This window comes from Sander vitreus, chromosome 6, assembly GCF_031162955.1.
Source record: "Sander vitreus isolate 19-12246 chromosome 6, sanVit1, whole genome shotgun sequence".
NCBI lineage: Eukaryota > Metazoa > Chordata > Actinopteri > Perciformes > Percidae > Sander > Sander vitreus.
Genome location: NC_135860.1, coordinates 15,825,067 through 15,852,159, shown reverse-complemented (window position 1 = coordinate 15,852,159; position 27,093 = coordinate 15,825,067). Strand labels below are relative to the sequence as shown.

General features: G+C 41.7%; 1 protein-coding gene across 1 annotated transcript in view; it reads right to left on the bottom strand.

The window, feature by feature from the left end:
- The window catches only part of znf804b (zinc finger protein 804B), a 31,740-nt gene extending 8,306 nt beyond the window's left edge, over positions 1-23,434 (bottom strand). Inside the window, exons 1-3 of the mRNA XM_078251860.1 lie at positions 23,347-23,434; positions 21,102-21,415; positions 2,095-2,232 (exon numbers count right to left, since the gene is read on the bottom strand). Of these exons, the coding sequence (XP_078107986.1) occupies positions 2,095-2,232; positions 21,102-21,415; positions 23,347-23,434 (540 nt within the window). The remainder of the gene's footprint in view (positions 1-2,094; positions 2,233-21,101; positions 21,416-23,346) is intronic.
- Between the last annotated feature and the right edge of the window lie 3,659 nt (positions 23,435-27,093).

Here is a 27,093-nt window from a genome sequence, read left to right as displayed (position 1 = left end):
GTAGGCAGAGTGTGCATGCATGCCGTTATATATGTGTGTGTGTGTGTGTGTGTGTGTGTGTGTGTGTGTGTGTATACGTGTGTGTTCCTACAGTGCCAGTGGCTACTGTCAGCTCAGTGCCTCATGCAGCTTGTTTCATGTGCCTGCCGATGGCTAAAACAAAGCATTAACATTGGCCTGCAGTTGCTTCAATTCATTTTCAAAGAACAATGACAACGAAGGAACAGTCTTATTTAATGTTTATTTCATGTTGCACAGTGTGGGCGTTCAGAAGTGGGAAGTGGCTTGGCTTGGTTGAGAGATTGCCTGTGTTTGAGGACGAGTGTGTACAAGGGGAAGTGCATGCGTCTGTATGTTTTTGTATGTGAGTGTATGCCTTGGCATGACAACAGATAGCTAGGAGAATGTGCTAACAGCAGAACCTTCCGCTTGTTACTCCAGAGTGAAGGTTGTGTATTAAAATGGATATGAAAGCAGAACACAGGAGAAAACCTGCTGCCGGCCTTTTCCTAATGGTCTGTTGGCCTCATCTTGTCCAAACCGGAATAATAGAATCATACTTGAGCTATGACTAATAGCTCCATGTTATATTCGGTACAGAATGTATTTTTATTTTTAACAAAGTACAAATTAAAGAATCACATGAATTTTGTACCAACATCCTTATGTACCAGATACATACGAATTAAGTGCCCTAAATTTTAAACGAGAGCAACATTATTCTTCTATCATCATACATTCTGGACTTGAAGATGAAGTAAATGCTGTGCATTCAGATTCTTTGTTTTTCAGTTTCAACTCCGGTTGCTTTGGTTATTGTTTTTATTTTCTACAGGGCTAAGAATAAGACAATGTATCCACCTGATTCTACAGTATTCCTCCATTCAATTGTATTTTTGTATGTATTTATTGTAAACTTGTTAGTCACCTGGTTCAACTACTGGGTCACATTATTTCTGATGTAATATCCTAATGATCTGCTTGCTCTACTGAGACCTCTTTACAGCTCGATAAAAATACTTCAAATTGTTTTACCACCTTGATGAGAATTGCTTTGCTTTTAATAGTCCACTAAAGATGTCCCTTTACTTCTGTTTGGGCTATCAGGCCCCAAATTTGAAACATGGTTAAATACAATGGGTTTTGATTTGTTCTATATTACGTAGGACTATCCCTCCGAAATCCCAAATAAGTAATCATTTTAATTTCAGTTATTACGGTTTTGTTTTGTTTATACCAACTGGCACCAAACATAAGTAGCATCACTGTCTAACATGCTGTACATGTCTTTGTCTGTGAATAACTTTTAAGCGAGCAAAAGCAAAATATATTTGTTCATGCATAGCCCAAACAACATAAAACCTGAATTATGTCCTTATTAGGTGTGACAGCAATGCATTTAGGTCATTTTGGTGGGTTATCACTTGAGAATCTTTCTAGATATGTACATACATGTTTTGATAGGGTCAGAAGAAAAAAAAAATAACATAACATATGTTTGACTTTGCAATTATTATTATTCTTACACATACAGCAGCTGGGTCTGTGGGACCCCAAAACAAATATATTATGTATTTAGTACCTCTATTTTTATTCTACGCTTGATAATGTACTGTATATAGTTTTTATACTGCGGTTAACTGCTGTGACTAAAATTGCCCTGCGTGGGATCAAAAAGATCTCAGATATCAATCTGCCTGTTAAAATGGAAATCTAAAGTATAAATGCAGAGCAATGTGTGTGTGTGTGTGTGTGTGTGTGTGTGTGTGTGTGTGTGTGTGTGTGTGTGTGTGTGTGTGTGTGTATACATCATATGTGTGAGTATCCACCTCGAGTTGAGGTGTTCCACCTCTGTGTGAGTGCTTGTAAGAGATGACGCAGTTGTCACACTCCTACTGTTACCTGCTGGGAAACTGTATCCAATGGGCAGATTGACATGAAAATGTAAAGTATCAACATGCATAATGCTAACATACCCAAATTCCATGACAAGAGATCATAAAAAAATGTGTGTGTGTGTGTGTGTGCGTGTGCGTGTGCGTGTGCGTGCGTGCATGTATGTGTGTGGCTGTAGTGCTGGTGCATCCCATGTACCTGTTTGTGTGCATGGTCGTAGGAGTTGATGTGGTTGTCAAACTCCTGGTGTCTGAAGTACTGCTTGTGACACAGCTCACAGTAGAAAAGAGCCTTCAGATCCTCCACTGAGCAGCCCAAAGCCCTCTCTGCACGCTCCTGGAGAAGGAGAGAGACGAGAGAATGAGTGAGTGCATTGGAGGAATAGGGGAAAGAAACGAGAGAGAGAGTCGAGATAGAGGCATACAGACAGAGACATAAAGGGTTAGAGGGGCAGTGATAGAGAGCAAGGGGAGTGGGTGAGGGGGGGTTGAAAGAATGTCAGATTGTTAGCCATTTAGAGCAAATCTGCATCCCAGAGACATCAGCAGTAATAGCCTCTACATGTGCTCTGCATAAAACTGTTAAACGGCTTCCCATTAAAGTACGCTGCCTTTGCTGCTGCTGCTGGAGGTTGGACAAAGGCACTGAAGCCCTGTGCTCATTGCAACTTGAGCCTGGGGACACATTTAATACAGCCACTGTAATAGAAACCTGCATATGAACTATAAAAGCAAATAGTCAAAGTCTAACTGCAGAGAAAGTGGCAATTGTGGCCAACAGACAGAAAAAGTAAGCATCTAAAATGCACAACTTACTCATTTGTACACTGGCAAAATAGTGCATTTGAAGACAAGAAAGTTCCAGAAAAATACACACACAATAAAGGCGTGCAAATAGCGCATGGCCAGACAGATACACATGCACTGCAAAAAATGGCACATGGACCTCAGGCGATAATTCGCTTGTCTGCATGCTCACATCAGCCAGAGGGCTTTCTTTTTTTTGTTGGTCCGAGGACATGCACAGTGTTGTGTATGATAGATGTGTGTGCTTGCTTGTGTGCTATGTGTGCTATGTGTGTGTTCAGGGGTGTGTGTGTATTCATGCCATGCTCTGCTTCAGAATGTAATTTCCCTGAGGCTGGGGGCTGCCAATAAACACTATTGAATTCTGTTCTACACTGACATGATGGGAATTTAATTTGGGGTTGTCACTTCTTTCTCTCACTCTCTATCCTCCTCTGCTTCTTTCCTTCCCTCCATCCATCTCCGTTTTTTTTTCTCCCTCTCTTTGGTAGCTCTCGTGCTGTTCCGGCCTGTTTTTTTTCCAACTTGCTATTTTTCTTTTTTCCTTTTTATCCCCTTTTATTCCCTCTGTTTGTCTTTTTCTCTGTGTCTCGCTTGCTTCTTTTCTGTTTGGTGAGCCCTGGGTCATGCACTGACAGAGTCTATTGGCCCCAATTTGCTTCAGTAATATGCCTGCACACAGGAACAGAGGTGAGAGGAAAAGAGAGGGAGAATAGGAATGCAGGTAAGAGGAGAAATGACCCCTGCCTGCCCTCGCAGACACACGCATGCACGCACGCACACACACACACACACACACACACACACACACACACACACACACACACACAAAACTGTCCTTCCTCAGGCCCTTTCCATTTGGCTTTAAATCTGAATATGAAGAGGAGAGGAGACTGAAAGAACAACCATTCTGTCAGGACTCTCCTATACTGAAATCTACAGAAAGGTAACTAACATATATTGATCTTGTGTGTGTGTATATATATGTGTGTGTGTGCGTGTGCGTGTGTGTGTGTGCGCCATGGTATCGGTTGGCCTTGCAGGCTTAAATCACGACCAGGAAATGATCTACTCACCCAGAGCAGCCTTCTTTTGATTGCTGCCAGGGTAATGAGATTGTGTTAAATGCTGTGTATTTGTCAACCTTTGGGCTTATGCAAGATTACACAGGAGCTGTTTAAGTGCACGTCTTTATATACTCATTATATGTGTTGTGCATGTGTATATTTTTGTGTGTGCTTGCCTTTGTACCCCCAAACCTTTTCTTCTCGCCTCTCTGTGTTCTGTCAGGGTAATTATTTTGAAGAGGAGAAAATATATAAGGAAAGAGGGGCGAATGTACATGCCAAAAGGTTTAAATGCATGAAAGCAGAAAACGTGTGTGTATGCGTGTGTGTTTCAACTCAGGAGCCATTTGTATATGGTGGAGACATTTTCCTGCTGAATACTAATTTGCCTTACATGTATACACCTCATATATGATTTCTACCCTTGTGCACCAACACAGATTGCATAGACACACTTACAGAATTACATCTCCACAAACACTTATGCATGCACAGTCACACACAGTCTGACAACCCGATATACCAGTGCTAAATTAATCTAGACCTCAATTTACCTCACTAGCATAAATCTGTTTGCGGAGAAAGCACAAGTGATATCTGCAGACCTGAATGGACAGTGATTGTTCGCATGATTATGTGTGTGAGTGTTTGTGCGAGGCTGTGAATGCGAATGAGTTTCCAAGCTTTTTCTCTCTCTTTTTGCTTATCCTCAGTTTGTGTGAGAAGTGCCATGTTATTCCTCTTCATAGCAGAAATTATGCCACAAATAAGAGTTTTATGAACCATAACCAGAGTTTCAAGCACAAACACGCATGTAATTCAATGTATCAAGCTTCTGTGGAAATGAACAGGTCAGTGTTTTACACATGTGGTATGTCAGTGTTTGAAAATGTATGCACTGGAAAGTAATGCTATACAATGTATTCATGAAAAACTCTTTAGGAAGACAAAGTCCCAAGATTGAAGCTGTGGCTACAGCTCTCTGATGCAATCACCCTGTCACTGCCATCGTACCTATCCAAACGGCCCTCTTGGTTTTTTGGATGTCTGACTTTTATAGCATATAAAATAAAGAAAATGACACCATTATGAGTTGTAAGCATACTGTAGACTTATGCAGACTTCAAATAAGCATAACTAAAAGCTTTTCAGAATTCTTTGTTAGGTGATCTTGACCTTCAAGTCTGCTGATCTGCACAGAAAATCAGAGACACCTACTGTAGATAACATGCTCGTCACTATCATAACTTAACTCTTACTAACATCTTACACAGTAAGATGACTGCAGGTGGTAGCTCAAGGACAGAGAGAGGCTCGATGTCTGTTTGAAGCCAAGTTTGAATTTAGAATTATCTTCACTAGACTACTGGCCATCAACTGTTTTTTTAAATGTGCTGTTTGCTTTTTCTCTTCTTAATCTAAATCATTTTCTGTTTATTTACATCAACTTAAAGCAAGCTTAGTAGTCAAACGTGTCGACAAAACACATTTTAACGTTTGTTGGTTCATAAGTGGTTATGAAATTTAAAAATAAAAATAAAACCAAATATGATAAAATAAAGATGAATGAAGATAGTTTGCATTTAAACTTCATGTACTGTACTTGTACACTGTACTTGCGCTAATTTGTTTCACTCATCTCACTGGTCACTTTCTCGATGGTTGTAATTAAATATTGAACAGCATTTTCATGGATGGCTGGATGCATCCTAGAGAGTGTGAGGGAGGACTAACAGACTGATATCACAGTACAGCCACAGCATTTGGAGATAATTTTGCCTCCTTAATTTGATGTATTTCAATCATAATGCAGGGAGAGCTCAACAGGGAGAGATATAGGCTTGACAAATGGGATGTCACTGTGGGAGAAAAATTATGAAATAAAAAGAATAAAAACAACCTTATTTAAGCCTACAAAAGATAACCCCTAAATACACATAAAGTCAGAGATTTTTATGTAAAAAAGATTTTGTTTGCTCTCTGTCTTTATGCTTTGATAAGCATGTGTGGATAAGTGACTGTGACTAGATGTGCATAGAGAAGTGCGAGTACTTGAACACCATTAGCAGAAGATTATTAATTTCTGTGTCCTCGTACTTGTTCAATTAGTTGGCTTGGACATACTAAGACAAAACTAGTCAGATGTGATAATTGTTAACAGCATAGCAACACAAGTTTTAATTGCAATCTTGGTTCAGTATGAAATTCAAAATATATCCAAACTAGCAAAAAAAATAGGCCGGAATAACACTCAGCATGCATAATAAATCCAGCGAGAGAGTTGCCCAGTAGCAACATACTGTTGGTAACAGATTCTCTCTGTTCAAATATATTATCTGAAGAGAACTTCTACTGCAGTGGGGGAGAAACAGTAAAAACTTCATGAATATGGCTTACTTTGAGAAAACTATTGTTATAGTAATTGCTGTTATAAACACAGGCCATAAAAGTTACATGCAAATTAGCATTATGTCTCTTTATAAACCCTCTCTTTATGTCTGTAATAATGCAGGTAGTTACATGTAGTACATACTGTCTTATTGCTTCTGCATATGATCTGTTATTATGATTTTTGAGACTGCTGCCCTTGACTTTTTTTTTTAAACCTATAAGTAAATTAAGTATAAAGGTACTGATTTACAGACAAGAACTAATGAGCACCATTAATTATTATTAATTCATAATTATTTAATTGACTCATAATAAAATGTATTGTTTCATATTCTGTAATCTCTATTAACAGATACCTGCATATGAATGAGGAATCTGTAAGCAACGGGACAAAATAGTTGGTATTGAAAACGTTCTGGTTTCCGTTTGACCCGGATTTGTTTGAGTGCAGGTAAACAGTCTGTGTGGAGAGCAAAAGAGGCACAATGCATTGGCCGATTGCCATCTTGGTCCCCATCGGCCATAATCTGACAACAATTTAGCCTTTTATTCGCTTTCACTTTTATCTGCATTCCTATGCAGATATCTGTTCATAAAGACGTCTCCTCTCAACTACAAATCAAATTCTCAAAACCTGGCACCTGGATATCCGCTGGCTATACCGGACACCCAGAAATATTGAGATGGGTCAGTCTCGTAGGCTACACGACACACCCCCTGAGATAACTTCCTGGATTAACATATTATTATTATAATTATTTTAATCCAAACCATGGTCTTTCCCTAAACCTAACCAAGTAGTTTTGGTGCCTAAATGTGACTTTAACCAAACTGTGACTGTTTCGTCGGTGTGTCCTGTAGTACTGTGCACCTGCACTACTTGGAAATATTAGCCATTGCCCCCAGAAGCTAACTCGTCATCAGACTGTGTTCCAAGATTGCCTATTTTGTAACTAAAGAAAAAATATAACGATGGAAAATGAAAAGTAGCAAAAAGTGTATCCACAATAGTCTAGTGTTGCCTTGCACAAAGCAACATCTGTAAAATGCAGGAGAGGAGAGGAGAGGAGAGTGACACCGGGACAAACTGTGAATAGGAGACATTTATGAATTCAGAGAACTTCTAATTGCTAATTGTACCTTGTGAGAACAATTCAATAAACAATTCATAACTGTTTATCAAGCCCAATTAAGTATTTAATTATCTTCAGCTATACTGTAATTATCACCCTAACTTGGCCACTGTAATGAATAGAAACAATTCCATTTGTGGTAAAAAATTATTCAGCTGTTATTTCATTCTGTTTGCCTCCCGCTCTGTCCCCCTCTCTCAGTCTATTTAGTATCTGCCTCTTTGTTTTCTTTGCTGCCAGTCTCTAAAGTGTTCCTGTGATTCTCCATCAGACACACATGCATTCACGCATGCACAAGTGGAGAGAGTCTGGCGGTGTGAGAGTCTGGCGGTGCCGTGTTGATTTCTGGCCATTCTTCTGTAGCTAATGACAGCTGACCTGAGGGCTAAGTTGCTTGTTACTGTAATGACCTGTAGATCTCAGCGGCAGACACACTTGTGCACACTCACACACAGACTGCCAAACAGGATAGCTGAGTGTTAATGAGCTGATATTTACAGCCATAAAGCATCTCCCTTCACTGCCTTTAATATGCCTCTATGGCCAGTACCCACCCATTTATTCATTTGATGTGTGTGTATTCATCTGCATGTACATCCCAGCCTGTGTTTTTGTCTATGCGAAACCATCTAAAAATGTTTGTGTATCTTTGTTTGCTCCAGATCATTAAAGTCAGTTAGAAGTATGGCCAGAACAAGCACATAGAGCAACCATAGCAAAAACCGCAGATGTGTTGACCATAGAAACAGTCAGAGTTTTCTTACAGCCAAAAGGACAGATGTGTTAGTGCCAATGAGCTCGGTCATCTTATGCACTGCCAGAAACCAACTCTGTTAAGAAGACAGTATTAGACTGGCTAAAATAATTCACAATACAAGATTACCACCAAATACACAGAAAAGGACAAAGTGTATTCCAATGATCCAGTATCAGGTGTGTCATGTATTATGTTTCTATGTAAACTGTATATGCTATCTTAAGCACCAGCCTATACAACATGAATCACCAACGTTTGTCTCTTCCTTTACTTTGTGTCTTGTTCAAAAATATAACCAAATGTTCTGTCTCCCTCTGACCTTTTAAATTGAGCAGCATGCAAGACAAACAAACTGAATGAATAAATGATGAAGAGATTATATTTGCTAATTTGCCCTGTGCCCTTGTCTCGTTTAAATAAGGAGTGCTTCTTCCTGCATTTGATCCTTAAAGTGAGAGTTTAAATATCACTACTGTGGGAGAATATATATATGGTAATAAAGAATTACACTGTTTATAGACCTACAGCATACTTTTTTTATTGTGTTGGGTCTGTACTCCTGCAAATGGCATTTGAAATGGAACAATAACCAAGAGTTAAAGTGCCAACTTCTATCTTTATAGTGGCACTCCAATGAGTTAGTATTGCACGTTCATAAAATTGGAAGACTTGCAAGAAACAGACTTGATCATAAGTGGTAAAGCAGGCTGAGATATCCTGAGTCCAAAGTCCCTGGATCCTAAATTTTTACCATGATGCAACCAAAAAGTATCTTCTGTTAGATCCTTCCTGCCTCGTAAAAATGAAACGTACAGGAATTGCAACCCTTTTTAAACATAGTTGACCAAAAGAAACTATGCAATTACAATAAACATATAATAGTCCCATAGACATTAGCAAACATTTGGTGGCCTTCCTGGTAATACTCTGTCAGGCCTGTAGTTCAGCAATCCCGGGGACGTTTTGCTTTTAGTCTTTACTTTAGTAATTAATCAGATGTTCAGTTGGATTAAGATCAAGTGACTGATTTGGTTAGTTAAGAAAAGTTAATTGTTTTGCCTCAAAAACATCTCCATTGTATGTTAAGGTTAATGTCCTGCTGCACTGTCCTAAAATTGACAATTTTTAAAATGGAAATATGCATGTATTACATTGTTTCACTCAATATGAATGCAAACACACTCAAGAACACCTGAAAGTGAAAGTCAGCACTTTAACATTGTGGTCAATCTAATACACCAAAGCACATATGTTGCCTAAATAGCAGGCTTCTCAGTAAGTGCTGCTTTCATGCTCTGTTTACAGTACTGCGTTACAGTTGTACCATAAATAAATCCGCTCTCGACACATCTGTAGGCATCAATGCTGCTCATAGATTTTAAGAGCTAAACTTGTCAATAAAAAAACAGCTACAGGATAGCGCCACAACTCCATGTGTGAAATATCACATCCAAATATAAAATAAGGTGAATAATTATGAAAGAAAAGAGAAAAAAGGGTGTTCAAAAGCCTCAAAATAACTGCACTGCTTTGTCTGGGGCAACAGCGGGAACCTTGTGCCATGAACAAATCACACCGGTCTCCTGTATGAGTCATAAATCTATGAAGATTAGTCACAAGGCACAACCAAACGATCACTCAGCGAGCGATCAAAATTTAATTCTCTGTCCATCACAATGCAAGGCCAGAGCCCCTCTGCTGGTCTGTCCATCCTCCCTGCCTTCGTTCTCTCTGTCTCTCTCTATCTCCTCCTTCTTCAACAGGGCTCCCCTGTTTTTGCAGTTATTCATGCGCTGTATCATTGATCAATCCAATTCGGTGCTGCATTTAAAATCTACCCACCTCTCAACATCCTCCCCCTCCTTTCTTAACCTCTCTGTCTTCGTGTCATCCTGAATACAATGTGCACTCTGGCTCGTGCAGGACAAGTTAAACTGATTCCCCGGGGCAGAGCATGGCTTTCAGACACACACAAAAAAGCAGAGGACATCTTAAGACATTTTCTCCACTTGAACAAACATGACCCATAGTTTCTTTCCAGTTGTTTTGTGGATAGAATTTGTTTTATGATGGGATCAAGGCAGAAGCACAAATGCATGAAAGCGTGCATGCAAATTCCTAAAATACCCTGCCGTTCTACAAACCGTGGTCTCCTCTGTGTCTTTTAATGTATTTTTATGATCCTACCACTCACTCACTGTGCTCTTCAGGGACTTGCATTTCTTTCTCTAAAAGGCAAAGGTTTTCTTTTTCTCTCTCTCTCTCTCTCTCTCTCTCTCTCTCTCTCTCTCAGTACACATTAAGGAGAACCTCATAAACCAATTACAGCGAGACAGAGGACGGTAGGTATAAAGGATAAAGAGGTGAACTTTACTCTAAGTGTCTGAAATTTCTACATGTATCCAATGATATATTGTAAGTATGCTTTGTATGCAGTCTGTTTTTCTTGCACCTCTTGTTTTCCTTCTCCTGTTATACTCTCTCCACAGCTGCTCTAGGGGGTGAAAATGATATAAGAAGAGACTTATATGGCTAGATTGATGAGATCTGATCCCCTCTTATTAGTTCACTCTTCTCCTCTCCCCGCACTCCATCTATTTCAGGTAATTTTCCTATTGTAGTCTTAAATAATATACAATATTTTTGTACTTTCTCTCGGTTCCTCTTTGATGCATTCAAAGCCCTTGTCAGTTATGTGTCACGCCACCTGTGTGCCTATCAGGCTTCTCTCTTTTCTTGCTAAATGTCATCTCCAGTATTAAATGCTTCCTCTCTCAGCTGGCAGAAAAATGGAATTATATGGACCATACACTCATGACATTTAAATTGCAATTGAAAACCCTGCATGGATAAATGGATATATGCAGTGTAGTTTAGTTGGTACACACACGCACACACACACACACACACACACACACACACACACACACACACACACACACACACACACACACACACATCATGTACTTAATGTTCTGTCTGTCTGTCCAGACAAGGCTTCTGATTGACTGCCTCAAATAGGATTGCGTCGCTATCTGTTAACGTGATCAAGCTGGGACTGTAATATGTTAAGAGTGTGATGATGCAGATTAGAGTAAAAGACAAGTTAAGAAGATGAAGGTAATCAGTTTGGGAAGTGACAGCTTTAAAGAACAGGATTAATACGATCGCAGATTACACGCTGCACTCTTAACTCTTTAATCTCACCAACTCAGAAATTTACAGCTGAGGGAGAGCAGTGGGTTGCTGCTGTCGGAGAATTGAGAAATGATTGCTATCTTTCAGCAATTTATGATTGCAGTTTATTTTGAGGCTTTGAAGCATAGCACGGGTGAGCATTTGTGTGTGTGCACATGTTCACTCTGTGTGGTTTATTCGTGCTATCAGGGGATAACATGAGTGTGTCCAATAAGAGTGAGTGATTCTTTCTCTGGCACATTAAAGTGTGATTGCATGGATGGCTAATGATACTACAGACGAGAAGGCTGGAATGGACTGCTCGGTACAACATCATCCACTCATACAGGGGATACACACAAACTCAGTGAACTTTCTCTGTGGTGCACGTCAGTCCGAATTTGTTAAAGCTGGTTTTGCTGTATTCAAAGATTGTGTAGCAGTTAAGACCCTTTGCTTGCCAGGGATTGAAATCCCGCCAGGACTCTCTCTGCTTTCAACATCCTGCTTTGCCTCCTTCAATCTCTCTGCTCTCCACATCTCCTTCTTTCTCAGTGTCCTCGCTATCATTACCAACTTCTATCCAGCCCTCTGTATGGCTGCATTAGTATGTATGGCCGTGTAGCTCGGGGTTTAGAGGTTTATGTCTCCTAATAGACAGAGATTTGTCCTGTCACACCAACACCCACATACAGCTTAAAGAGAGAGACGGAGAGAAAATGACTCCCTCCACTCTGTGTGTGGAGGGGAGAGAAAGAACATTTATGTTTCTGTCTTATCTCCAGAGAGAAAGGTTCCATTTCTGTATAGACAAATTATAAAGCATTCATTTGTGGCATTCTCTTCTTTTCTCCCACGCTTTCCGTCTTTTTTCCCCCTCTCCTGCTCTCTCACTGCCTCTCTTTACTCCTTTCTTTCCCTCTTGATTGGATTAAGACCAAAGAAGGATAGTGAGGAGATGAAGAACGGATGAGAGTTTATTAAGCATGTGAGTGGTGAGATGACATAAGGCTGTACGGGAAGAGATCGAGGAAGAGGTGTGTATACCCATGTGTGGAAGTTTGTGTGCGTGAGTGTGCGTGTACGGCACATTCCTTTATTTATCTTCGCAGAAGGTAGGGTGAGAAGAGGGAGGAAGTGAGGCGTTTAGCTGTGGAGCACTTTAATCAAGGGGCGAGCAATCCTGCATGACCCACTCTGTCATCCATTATTGATGCCTGCCTCAGCCAGGCTGATGAATCATTAAGCCACTCGTCAGGCCTGGGAATTCCGCCTCCTCCTCGGCCGATGACACTCATTTACATAAATCACACGCTGCTATTTTTCACACGCTCGCACATAAACACAAACACACACCCACATGCAGTCACACACACAAAGTTCACAGATTTTGGCATACTTTGTGAAATGCATGGCTAACACTTTTTTTTCTTACAAAGCTTTTCCAAAAACACACATCTCTGTCATACCTGGAGGAGACAAGTTAACTTGAGCTGTGAATACAGAATACAGAACGGGGCTTATGCTGTTCACGACAAGCACTGCAACTCCTGCACACTCAGAGATAAAAGACAATATGTTCTACATCCTTCGGACATTATACTTGTTTCCCTTCTAGTCCCTACTAGACCAAACACACACACACACACACACACACACACACACACACACACACACACACACACACACACACACACACACACACACACACACACACACACACAGAGAGAAGAGAGCAAATCAGGAGGAATGACAGTGAAAAAAAAATAAAAGGAGGCATAGAGAAGGAGATCTTACAGAGTTTGTGTTTACTTCTTGCCTCTGGGTTTTATGACAGAGAAAAAGTGGAGAATCTTAAGGAAATTGATGAATACCCGTGGCATGCAGGCCCACATGCACTCACACAATCCATCTACACGTTTCTTCTCATCTAAGTGGGGTTTCTCTCCTCTCCTCTCCTCTCCTCTCCTCTCCTCTCCTCTCCTGCTGTTTCCATGTTTTTCCATTCAGTGTTGTGACTAATCCCGTTCCACAGGGTAAGAATATACCTCACAGCAAGGGCAGGATGGCCCCATAGCAGACTCAAGTAGAAACACAATCACGCCAAACATACATACACAAACAGACAGAGGAAAACAGGCACCCTGCCCATATAAAGGAGGTAGCCAAGGCCTGGGTGCTGTTAGCTGGAGGCTGCTTGCAGACCACTGTGATCCTTCCATCCTGGCAGCGCACAGCCAGGACATTTCTGCACAGAGCTAAGCTGAGCGCCTGGCATCTCCAATCTGCTAAACACGGGAATGCTGCTGCTCATGATAATTGACTCTGCATCACGGCTGATGTGAAGGCTGGTTGAAACAAAACAGCATGAATTATTAGGGTCTAAAGCACGGCTCGCCCTGCTGGTGGAGGTAAGTCTGATATAATTGGATGCATTGCTACTAATGCATGACCGACCCCGTACTATCAGAATGTTCTAGTAGGTCCTATCTGCTTTGATAAATAAACATGAGAGCGCATCTGAATGAACACACATGAGAGCACACACTGTTATTATAATACTACATGCATTTTTGTCCCACTTGTGCTCTTGGTGTTTTTTTTGTCTACCTTTGTGTATTTGTATATGTTTGTATATATGTGCTCAAATACAAACAGTATATTCCCAGATACACATAGTTCAATCATAGCCTTTTCATCTGAATCCTTGACACTAACATTGGCATTTTCATCACTTATTTTCCCCCAGGGCTATCTGTCAGAAGTCAGAGGGGAAAGGTGAGCAGGTCAGGGTAAGAGGCTGTGGCTCTCCTAATTCAGGCTATATGACTTAAAGCGGTCTGCTTGAGTGTATTGGTGTACTCCGCAGTGCACTGTGCACCAGATCAGCCTATTCTGTGCAAGGCACAGCAATGCAAAACATGAAAGGCTCAATCTTATGTCAACAATTTCAGGGAAGTGAAACTTGTTCATATGTATTAAAATCCCTCAGTCACTTTGATCTATAAATGCAACGTGCCTGCTCGACTTCTTTCAGTCGCGCAGTTATTTTTATAAATGGGCCTCATGCACATGAAAAGTGGGAAAGAAAATATGATCTGAACATGATGGATGAAATCCAAGTTGCTTTATTCAGAAGGAGGCCCCTTGGTCTCTGTTAGGCTGGGAGTAATTCCTGGGCTTCTGCTTAACCATGAAGTGCTGGTTCACTGCCTATCCTTCAGTGAGCCATCTCTCCCCCAGAGAAGAGATAATTAATTTGTCTGAGCTGCTGTTAACCTCGGCCCGGTGTGTCAGTGGTGAAGACACACGCAGGCATTCTGCACACAGGTGCAAATATGTGTAACGTGCACACCCACATGTGCACGCAGGCACATAATGGAGCTATAATTGTATTCCCACATCTGTTCCATGAAAACCCGAATCCAGCTAGAGCAGCAGAGTGAAAAGCAGAGTCAGAGAGTAAAATTGAGGTTATTGAAGAACAGAAATACTGACCAGCAAATAAAGCATGCCCCCTCTTTTCTTTGATTCCTTCAAGGATTCTTCAGCAATATTGCTACTGCAATATTTCTCCCATCGCCTACACACACAATCTCTCATATAGGTATATTGTACACACACACACACACACACACACACACACACACACACACACACACACACACAAAGGTATCGCCTAGAGAAATGGATGGAGGAAGAGACAGACAGGCAGTAGTAAATACGTTAAAAAAGAAAAAAGGCAGAGGCAGAGGATGCAGAGACTAAGAGATTAAAAGAGGATAAGACCAAACCTTGAATGAAACATGACATCCTAATGATTGTGTAACGAAAACACTTTTATCTCTTCATCTCTCACCTGTCGTGAGGTTTTCGTGTGCATGTCTTTTTCCTGTGCTGGTGTTCCAGATGGTTCATCAAATATCCTGTAATTATCAAACACTCACTAATTGTATGTGAGTGTGTGTGTTTATGTGCTGGTGTGTCTCCAGGTAATTATCTGATGCTGCGATCACTAATGACCACACAGACAAACATCTGTCCCAGGGTAATCTACAAAATGAGAGGTAGGCCATCTGTTGGGTCCGAGTGTGTGGGCGTGCACGCATGCATGATAACTTGTGTGTCTGACAACATACTGTAAATCTAACACTATGATGTGTACTTTACAGATGTTTGCAAACCTGATAATGAAAATGTTAAATCAACAGAAGCAGACAAACTATTACTAACACTCTAAACCCACCCTCCAAACGTGCTCACACACCCAGGCAGAGCTCACGCAGGTCAACTCGACACCAAAGACAACATCCATACAGCAGATGTTATAACTTTTACCCCCAATTTCCACCAACTGCGGAACGGCTGCGGATCCGCTCCAGAACGGCGGCTGAGTCAATAGGTTTCCATTAAAGTCAATGTGTGTATTTTCACAGACTCCGGAACGGCTGCGTTCCGACTCCAGCCCTCCAGAGCAGATACGCTGAGCTTCTATTTTTGCCGGATGCAGGAGAGCTCTGCAGCAATTCAGCACAGGGCAGATAGTGCGGGACAGGAAGTCGAGCACAGAAGCAAAATAAATCATCTGGTTAATTTTCAAAATAAAATACACTGTGCTCACGGCGGATCATATTTCCCTGCACTACACCTTGAAAACGTCATAATGGGCGGAGACTGGCCTGAAGTCGGAATGGAAACAACAACAAACTGTTGTTGGTTTTGTGGTTCTGTTTATAGAAACTACATCCTGTTATATCGCACAATCATACGTGAATTTGCGAGATCTTGTGGGTCCTAGTGACTTCAGCTGTCAGTCATGGCCGCAGCCATTCCGCAACAAATACGGACCTGGTGGGTATTGAAGGACGGCGGAGCACAGAGCCAACACGCAGCGGAGCCGATCCACAGCCGTTCCGCAGTTGGTGGAAATCCGCCGTTAGGCACCAGACCCAAACACAAATACTTCCAATTCATAAACCAGCAAAAGGAGGATTGTAAATGTGTGCAAACACAAGTCCTCTGGGTGAAACATCATCCTTTGATAAAACAGTTTTTGAATAAGTTTAAATGGTCGTTGAATTCATGCAAGACAGGGTTTTGTGTGTTTGTAAACAGCAGGTCAAAGACACACGAATAAAGAGTGAGTCATTCGTCAGTACATTGAATAAAGATCATCTCCATCTCACAGGTGAACAAGCACTACAAAGCCAGCGAGCACACTTGAGCAGAAGCACAAAGATACCTATACATAGGCAGAGACGAATGCGCTTGTACATCTTGCCCCTCCCTCTTTTTCTCTATTATTCCTGACGGCGTGCTGTGCTGTTGTTGAGAGGCTGGCAGGTTATGTCACCTCAAACAACGAGTTCATTTACAAGTTACACAATGCAGCACAAACAAACAGGGAGGAAACTTGCTAGGTAAAAGAAAAAGAGGTGGAGGGGTGGGAAAAAAAATCAAAGAAAGCTGAGAAAGAGTTTGAAAAAGTCAGAAAATACTGAGGCAATGAGAGAGAAAAGATATCCTCTGGGGAGCCATCCTAGTTATCAAGTAGAGGTTATTATGCTATGAAGCACTAATGAATTCATTAGCTAAATGAAACGTCAATAAAGGCTTGAGAGAGTGTTAAAATCGATGCCAACTGTCTGACTCTCCCCCTTTACCCTCCTCTTTCTCATCGTCCTATCTCACCCATCTGTCCCAATTATCCACCTTTCTCCACAGCACACACTCGTGCACACACTCTCTCCAGAGTGTTGAGTGTAAACTGTGATGGAGGACATTAGCGGTGATCAGTGGGAGCACTTTGCAGTGGTCAGCAGGAATGGTCCAGTCATACAGGACTTTAGTATTCAGCAGCACTCACCTGCTCTCTCTCAAACAGCTCCACTAGGGTCTGATGGCTGATTTGGTGTGTGTGTGTGTGTGTGTGTGTGTGTGTGTGTGTGTGTGTGTGTGTGTGTGTGTGTGTGTGTGTGTGTGTGTGTGTGTGTGTGTGTGTGTGTGGTGTGTGTGTGTGTGTGTGTGTGTGTGTGGTGTGTGTGTGTGTGTGTGTGTGTGTGTGTGTGAATGCGGCATTAGGGGCCTTGACTCTGAAATACGACACTCAACAACTCTATAGCTGCTTTTAAGCTTGCACCACAAACCACTTTTTTATTTTAAACTCACATTTAACCAATCTTTTTCTTTCTAACATTTGGTCTCCTCACCTCTGTCCCCTCATGATGGCTTAATATTTGTAGCTAAGTACTTGACTCACTCCGAACATGGCCGTGTTTTTGTGCAGCTAAATACTTGTTTCAAAATAATTGTTCAGGGCATATGTTTAAATGCCACCTCATTTACATAAACACTGTTCAGCTCCCTGCGGAATCAATGAAAACACAAGGGTGCAAACGGAGAGTCACATCTACATAAACACACACACACACACACACACGCTGGCGCATTCACATTCAATTTGACACTGTGCTAGCCAACGATTCATCTGTTTGCTGCAATGGCAGTGAAATACACATCAAAGTGGGCTCCAGTGGATGAGCAGCTAAGTATGCACACACACAACTCTATAATATTCTACAGATGAAGGCGTTTCTATGGGGAAATGGAGAGACAGAGAGAAATGATTGAAGGATATTGGACAAGGGACAGCAAGAGAAAGGGAGGGTGTGTATTAGTTTGAATCTTTCTGCATTGAAGGATGCATTAGGGCTGTACCTGTCCTCTTTGCGCACACCTTTCTACTTCTCTTCTCCTGTCTTCCCTCCGTGCTGACACCAATAACAAAAAACCTTTAAAGTGTTAATGAGAGTTTGAAGAATGACTCACCAATGATGATTAAGCACTAATAGACATATGGGAACTAGAATTTAGACACGTCGAGAGACCTATCACAATGACTAATTAGTGATGACAAAGTAGAAATGAGCAAAATCCTAATCTAGATTTACCACAGCACTCCACAGGGAAGCTAACCAAACAACAGAGCACAGAACTCTGTACAAACACGAGACGATTTGTTGTGAAGGAAAAAAAGGAGGCCGTGTGTCTAGACGGCTGTTCTTTACCGCTCATAGGCGCTCAGTGTTTTCTTAAAGCTGCAATGCCTTGTCAAAGTGAAGAGACAAAAAGTTACTCCCGACAAATCCCAGACGTGATATCCTTTGTACTCCACTGATCTAAGCTAAATCAAAGAGCAGCTTGCTGTTGTGCTGACTGGTGATGCATCCTCTACAACGGATCGAACAGGAGCAAAAGATGATGCTCAGCATGTCCAGCAGTCTTGAAGAGATGTGTTAAACTCATCTGCTCTCAGCTGAAGGGCTTCTTTTTTCGCCTAACACAAGAGGTCATTTTTGAACTACTTCACCACGAGCGCTGCCTGTTTATCATAGTGACAGGCCCATATATTGGGCCATGTCTAAACTAATATGGAAATATCTGAAAGCACATCTTTTTTTATTTCTCGACCTCCGATACCTACTCAGCCAGCATTTTCCAGCACCGAAAACTTTCCACAAGTAGATTTATCTACATTAGTTAGTACGTGGACTTGGTTTTATTTTTATATGCCTTCTTCCACATGGAGGTCGACCAGTTCAGCATATAAGACCCTGAAGCTGGTATGGATTTAATGTAGCAAAAAGAAGGCTTAAATCTAAATATTTTTGTTGAAAGGGACTCTGAGTCACTGCTGCTCATGTTGTTTGCTTGCTTTTTTCAGATAAAATTGATTTAGATTAGATTAGTAAATGCACTATTACAATCTTCACTACTTGAGTGCACTAACAAAAGAGTGTCCCTGCTCGTAACAGCCTTACTGCATATTGTGTAAGTTACGTACCGTCTGAAATGTTTCCCAATACAACACATGAGTTGTGGTGCAAATACCACACCAATATTTTTTTATTTTAGATATAGTTTAAACTATAGTTTAAACATGTTTTTTCATGCAATAAAATATGCCACATTGCTGAAGGTGTGTTAAACAAACTTTTTCCGAAATAAAATATAGAGTAAAGTTATACCCTGATTTAAATCAGTAAATATCTAATCAAAGAACAACTAAACACACCTAAGAATCAGAGCATTTGATTAGGGCTGCGACTATCGATCATTGTTAGCCTGTTTATCATTTTGATTCATCAATTCATTGTTTTGTCAATAAAATTAAGGTAAATTGTGAAAAGTCACAATTTTCCAGAGTCCAAGGTGAGGTTTTCAAATTGGTCGTTTTGTCCGATCAACAGTCCAAAACAAATAAATCTAAAGATACTTAATCACTTATCTAAAGATAATTGCCAATTGATTCTCTGTCAATCAAAAAAATGATTAATTGACTAATCATTTCAACTCTATATTTGTTCTAAACTTTTGACACCATTCAATACTTCCATACTACTGACAGATTTTGGTCTACATTCAAAAAGTATTTTGTCTTGATACACATCCCTTACTGTATCTATAATGTAAGTTTGACAAAAAAGAGACAGATAATTCTTTAAAAATTGAGAGCAGTGAGTGTGAGCAGTAATTATCTATTTTAATGGCAGTCTTATAGCCCATATGGAAATAATGTGTGTGTGTATATGTGTGTGTGTGTGTGTGTGTGTGTGTGTGTGTGTGTGTGTGTGTGTGTGTGTGTGTGTGTGTGTGTGTGTGTGTGCGCGCGCGCAAAAGTTTGTTAGTATATTTGTTATTATGACTCTTTGCAGCATTTCTGCCATGTCGGACTGTGTCTGCTCAACACTGTTCGCTCATTCCCATCACATAGTGAACACAGGCCGAACATGACAGACTGGTAATGACTTGAGTAGGAACACACGCACACACACTCAGATAGACACACTCATACACACATACCAGCTGCTCCATTCCTCCTTTCTCATCAAACTTGTCATCAGCCCCGCCAGTTTGTCTCGTCTCACATTAAGAGCTCATGAATAATGTGTGATTACCAGAGACCCTCTGAGCAGCTCCTGAATCTCCAACACACACACACACACACACACACACACACACACACACACACACACACACACACACACACACACACACATACACACACACACACACACTCAAGTGCACACACACAAAAAGCACAGCCACTAAGTGCAGAGACTGAGAGCCAGTTTGTAACTAAATGCCAGTTTGGTGGCTCAAAGGAACCACGGGCATCGGGGAAAGGTCAGGGAGTTACCCCACCAGGCTAGGCAGGTCACTCACACACACACACACACACACACACACACACACACACACACACACACACACACACACACACACACACACACACACACACACACACACACACACACACACACACACACACACACCTAACAAATACTCCCCAGGTAATTAGTACTATTTTCGGCTGGGCAACTCATCTCCTCCTGAAAGCACTAATGTAATTAGATTAATTTAATTCCCATAGCCGTGAGAGAGAGAAGGAGGCATGGAGGGACGATGACTTCATGGTTGGATACTCAATTTCTCCCTTGTTTAAAATATTCACATCCAACTGTCCTCCACCAAAAAAATATATTTCTCTTATGACTCACGAAAAGAAAAAGATCACCCCTTGTAAAAATATCCACCTCCTCAGATGACAGTGCCACTGGGTCTGCTAGACTGTGTTTTCTTATATCCTGCACACACTGTTTACATACTTTTTTGTCTTCCTATACTTGTGAGGAACGTCCTATAACAACACCAAATTCCCACCCCTTATAAGTAGGCACAAGAAAAAGTGAAGAAAAGTGGCTGAAATCGACTCTTTTAAAAGCTCAAGGATTCAAGGTATTTCAAAACACACACACACACACACACACACACACACACACACACACACACATACCCCTAGGTGTTCTCGTACCGGTGAATCACTGGTTGCGGTTGGACAAAGCGGTCCTTTGAAGACCCCCTTGACTCGCCGAAAGTGTCCATTGCTCAGGTGTGTGGAGCTGATAACCAGGTAGTAACACGCGCTGCACGCCATCCCATGGGTCTCACGGGGCTTTGGGCCCATATACGGCAGGTTCCTCTTCCTCTGCGTCGGGCTCTGGGTGTCGGCGGTGTCCCGGAGGGCGCCAAAGTCGGGCAGCGCACGGATGTTGTGCAGGTGAGAGCGCGAATGGGCCGGTGCGACGGAGGACGCCTCACTCCTGTGCTTTGTTGGAAAGTCTGTGGCTGCATTTAGAAAGGGAGACAAGATGAGAATGGCTCTGTGGGAGAACACTATAGGCTACGTTATGTGATGAGTGTGTGTGTGTGTGTGTGTGTGTGTGTGTGTGTGTGTGTGTGTGTGTGTGTGTGTGTGTGTGTGTGTGTGTGTGTGTGTGTGTAAGGAAGAGAGAAACAGAAAGAGACAAAAAGAGACAGACAGAGATAGAGAGACAGGGATGTTATACTAACCGAGCTCTGCCGCTGGAGTCTGCGCTTGGCATACTGTCGTCGGTCGGGCTTAAATAAATGAATGAGCGCCTGTGGAGTGCCAGAGGAGGAGAGGAATCCATCCAATCTCGCACTCTCTCTCACGTCTCCTCTCTCTCTCTCTCTCTCGTTCTCTTTCTGTCTTTTTCCCTGTCCACTGGTCCAGCCTGGAAAGTGTTTGCAGTCTCAGCCAAGCAGCAACAGCACCCCAATTCTCAGTAAAGAAAAGGGGATCAGGCACTCTCGCAGGTGCGCCTCCGCTTCAAGCACGTCGAAGAGGAAAGAAAACAAATGACCCTTTCCCCCCTCTCTGCTCAGTATTGATTGGCACCGGGTTTAAAGTCACGCATCTTGTGAATGAAATTCCGCTGGTTCGAGATGGGAGAGACGGTACATCCATCCAGAGCAGTCCTGTAATTATCGGGCTCCAGCGCAGGCAAGCTGAAGTGGTTCAGATGTCCTCTCAAGGAAGAAACACACACCTCTCTCTCTCTCTCTCTCTCTCTCTCTCTCTCTCTCTCTCTCTCTCTCTCTCTCTCTCTCTCTTTCTCTTTATCTCTCTGTAGAAGTGTGTGTTTGCCTCTCTTCTCGGAGGCTGCACCGGACCGAATTCCCTGTCTGCTGTAGCTATAATGTGCAGCCCGTGCCCATGCGTGGGTCTGGGATAGGGGGATCACTTCTGTCCACGCTGTGCTTGAGTAACTCCGAATTCAAGTGCCTTTTCCCCTTCTCCTCCTCCCCCGTCTCTTCAAATGTTCTTTCAGTTTCTTCTTCTCATCTTTTTTGAGAAGGGAAGGAGACACACTTTGCTTAGAGGGTGTATATCATTTTGTGTGATTAAGGAACATCTTCAGATGAGCCACCGGCAATATGTTAGTGTCAATCTTTATCGTCCTCTCTAATGCCTTATTGGTCCATCCTCACTTCCGTGTCCCCCTCTCTTTTCTTTTTGAGAGCATCAAAGTGAAAGCGCCATGCATTACACGGTCTCGGTGTCTTCAGGGGGAAGGAAAACCTCACTCAGTTGCAACCTCGGGGCCAATGATTTGATTACAGATAAAAGGGTCTTTCTCCGGCTCGGCCTGTCAAACTGCGCCGGGTGCCGTCAAAGAGCAGCTCGGAACTCGCTGCAGCTGAGCTTCAGTGTGTCTCAGCGGCGTATGGCGCTGTTCACCAACGCAGTGCTGAAACTATTAAGCTGCGAGCAGTCACAGCACTGCGCGGCGCGTCATGCATATTCAGCCCGGGATTAGGGTGCCTTTTGTGCTCAACGTCAACACTGAACGCTACAGACAGCTCTGGGTTTTAGAGGTAAACGTGAGGTGGAAGGACATAGAGGGACAAGTCACAGCCTGGGGAGAGAATCCACTTTCTGCTCCTTTTAACTTGATTTATGCGCCCATAAGATATACTGTATATCCTTCAGGTTTGCACAACTTTTATTTTGTTATCAAGTTCAAGCTTTATTTAAGGTAGGACACCTGTCACTGTAGATGACAGGTGTCATCTACAGTGATGAAACTTTGTTGCATTCTATTACCATTTCTGACTTCCAAACACTTCTTATACAAATATGGCTGATCCTTGTATTTTTGCAGCTTTTGCAAACATATTATTCTCAGAAACCTCCTACTCTTTGTCAAACTCTTGCTCCGTTGCAACCTACTCATTCTACAGCAAATTCCTACTTTTTACCAGGTTTCTGTCCAGTCCTCGAGGCCAGGTGCTGCCACTTCTCAGTCCTCTCAAACCATGGCCCTTTGTAGCTGCCTGCATCACTTTGTGAACTAGCCTCAGAGCAATGCTATTCAAAGCAGCATTGCATTTTGGTTTTGATCTGTTATGACTGAGAGAGTGGGTGATGGTGCTTTTTATATGCATGCCCTCCTACATGTGAGGTTGGTCCTCTGGGATTCTGTGGCTCCCAGTTACAGTAAACACAGAAAGAATGAAGCATGGATCTGTCTGTCTATACCATACTCCTCAGATAGGAGGGATTACAGTTTTTTTGCCAATTGCTTACACACGTGTTGCGGAATGTGGACTGTTAAAACTCTTCACGCAAGCCAAATAAGACACAACACTTGGAGATAAATATCTCACTTCTATGTCAATATAAAACTCTGCAATTACTGTAAAATGTAACAATCCTTTTTCAAAATTGCATTTTTGCAACAAAATGATACACACATGCACCACTTGAATAACTCTTTCAAAGCAGCAACGACACACTGATGTACTTTATACAAAACACTGCGAATAATAATATGCATAATGCATAATGAATGCAAAAATAGAAAGGCTTCAGAAAAAAAAACCAGTTTATTTTTTACCATTGCAGGTTTTTACAAATGAAACATAAAGAAAAGTAGACTTACAGTACAGTAATCAATACAATATGTTACTGTAAATAAACAAAAAATGATAGGGTGTATGGTTTATGGATCCCGCCTTCTGTTAGGGTTTGGCCACATCAGCTCATTCACATCACAAGCAATATCATCCCTGGCCAGGCAACGGGGCAAATATTGCCTTGCGTGCCGTATCGATCCCTGGACTGACCCCACCTCAATGTCTCTGCATTCGGACATGTGGTTGGCCCTCGTACACTTTCCAACTCCAAGTTGAAAATAATTCCTCAATCGGATTGAGATATGGGGAGTAAGTGGCCAAGTATACAACGGTGAGGTTCCAGTATTGTGGTTGGTGAACCAGTCCCGGACCAAAGCAGCCTGGTGGAAACTAACATTATCCCAGATGACAATAAACCTGGGCTGCTGTGGTCCGTCCTGTACAACTACATTATGTAGTGCATCCAGAAATGAGATTATGTGTGCAGTGTTGTAGGGCTCTAGAGTGGCATGGTGATGAAGAACTCCTTGAAGACTAATGGTGGCACACAAGGTGATTATGTGTTTGGGTTTGTTGCCAATTTCAAAAAGTGTTTTACATTTTGAAGATAAGTGTTTTCCCAATGATTGATTGTTTTCATTCTTGAACAAAGTTTCTAATGTAAGAAACAGTGTGTAGTGTTTTGCAAGAAGTGTGTTGCAGAATTGCAAACAAAGTGCAAAGCAGAAAATGTGTTTGTACTTTTGGTGCCTTTGTTTAAGGCATAGTTACAAAAGGTTAAGGTTCTGATGCTTTTGTCTAACCATTCACTTTTAGTGTGTAAGCAATCAGCAACAACTGTAATAGATTTGTTCCCACACTACTCTATTTCACACAACACACACACACATACGTTTGTGAGCAGACGCTTGTATTACAGTAACATCTTAGTTTAAACTAGTATGGTGACCCTCTCTGGTTTCTCAGGAGACCGTGGACAGAGGTTTCTCAGTGATGGATTACCCCTCTGCTGTAATGGTCGGTAAAGTGTACTGTGTTGTATGGCTGTGTGTGTTGCTGTGAGGCAGAAAGAAACATGTATATAGAGAAAATGTGTCAGAATGTGTACAACATGCAAAGATTTGCTTATGTTAGTCTGTTCTTACATAAGTAGACAATGTGTCTTGGTTCTTCTGAAGTGACCTCAACAACCTACCCATTTCAAGTGACTGAGTCTTAGAACTCCCATTTAGGCTAAGCATACAAAAATCTAAATATAAAGTTACAGGCTTCTTGCACATATTACATCCTAGTGACTGTTCTTTTGCGTATTGAATAGTATGGATTTAAAAGGGGAAGTCCATAAGAAATAATAGTTGTGTGGCAATGTAATATTTTGTATTAATAGTTTCTTGTCTGTGTAAAGGACCGTAGCTATATATATTGAGGACAAAGTGGTCTTGTCCTTGGTATTTTTCTGGGAATCTTGTGGGTTTTAGGAACCTCAGGGGAGTTGACATTCTACATTGGTAGATATTTTACATGCTTATTCCATTTATGGATATATTTAGGTTAGGCCAATAAATAAATAGATTAATAAAATTCCCTACCAGAATTGTATCTTCATGACATTGTGCATTATCACTGTCCAGTGAAGTCTACACATCATTTTTTTTTCACATTTTTAGACACATTCAAGGATAAAATGGTCTCCCACTTTTAGGCTAAGCCTTTTAAAACCCATTTAATTAGTTTTTCTTTGTTCATGAAAAGTTGGCCATACATGGTTTTCACAGAACAGGGATCTTCATGTTGGGAAATCACATTTACAAACAATATAACTGAAAAGTTCACTGAAAAATATACAAAAATATAAAATAATCACATACATTTTGGTGTCTGGCTTTCCTGGGGGAGGAGGTACATTCATGATTTCAGTATTCTGGCTACTGCCCTGTTGTGCTGATCATTCTGCACAAGTCTGTAGGTCTGCATGCTCTTATAGAAGGACAGTAGTTTTCCTCTGCTGATTTGAACTCCATTTTCTCCAGTGATTTGCTTTCTGCTAAGCTGTCTAGGATGTTTTGCCAGTTCATTGTAACCCTGAGGGTCAACAGTGTGTGTTCTTTACTTGTGTATAAGTGTGTGTCTCTTTACACTGTACTGATGCTGATCTGTCCCAGTGACCAGCATTGTCAGTTTGTTGGTTTCCCACTGCTCTGCAGTCTAAACTTTAACATCACCCCATTGCTCCAATTTCCTCCTGCAGCCACCAGCCTGAACTTCGGCCGATCATATCAGCACAACTCCCTAATGACTATAAAGCCGTCTGGGTGGAGAAAACACCACTACACTGATGTCTGCACCCGGACACCTACACATACATATATAGACACCTACAGACACTCAAACGTGTCCTGTGTCAGTGATGGAAACTTTGTCTTTATGCTTTTTCACAGCCAGTTCACCACCTGGGAATACACGTCTCTCACACAAGAAAAAATAAACCAATTTTACGCAGGAAATTACCTCCATACTATCTTCTGGCAAAAGCTTTAGTTAATGTCTCATACACTTAAGCACTGCAAGGAAATGTATTTTCTATGTCCTGGAGTGCCACTGAGAGCGGAGCAGGGGCAGTAATGGGTGCATCCTGAACAATCAGGTAATGCAAAAAAACAATGGCACAAACACTTAAGACTCCTTGATAGTGATTGAAAAAAGAAGCTCCTTCGAATTTGTTAATAATGTTCTAATAACGTAAAAGACAGCACACACTATACTGGTGGGTGTTTCTGTACCTTCAGGTTATACTGGGTGTATGTGCAGGGGGTGGGCTAATTGCACTGCTCATTCACAAGAGGAAAACCATTGTGTATATATACACACTCTAATTCCTTGAAGTACTTCCCCTCTCCCTTGCCATCTCCCTGCTCCTGGTGCACTCATTACTTTTGGAAATGATGCAGTAATACTGAGGGGATGGAGGTGGGTTGGAGAGTCAGGGCGAGAGACGGATGGGGAGACAGACAGACAGAAAAAGAGAGAAGGAGAGAGAGTCGGCAAAATCTTGGTGGTATCTGTTTTTTCCCCAGTTGCTGCCT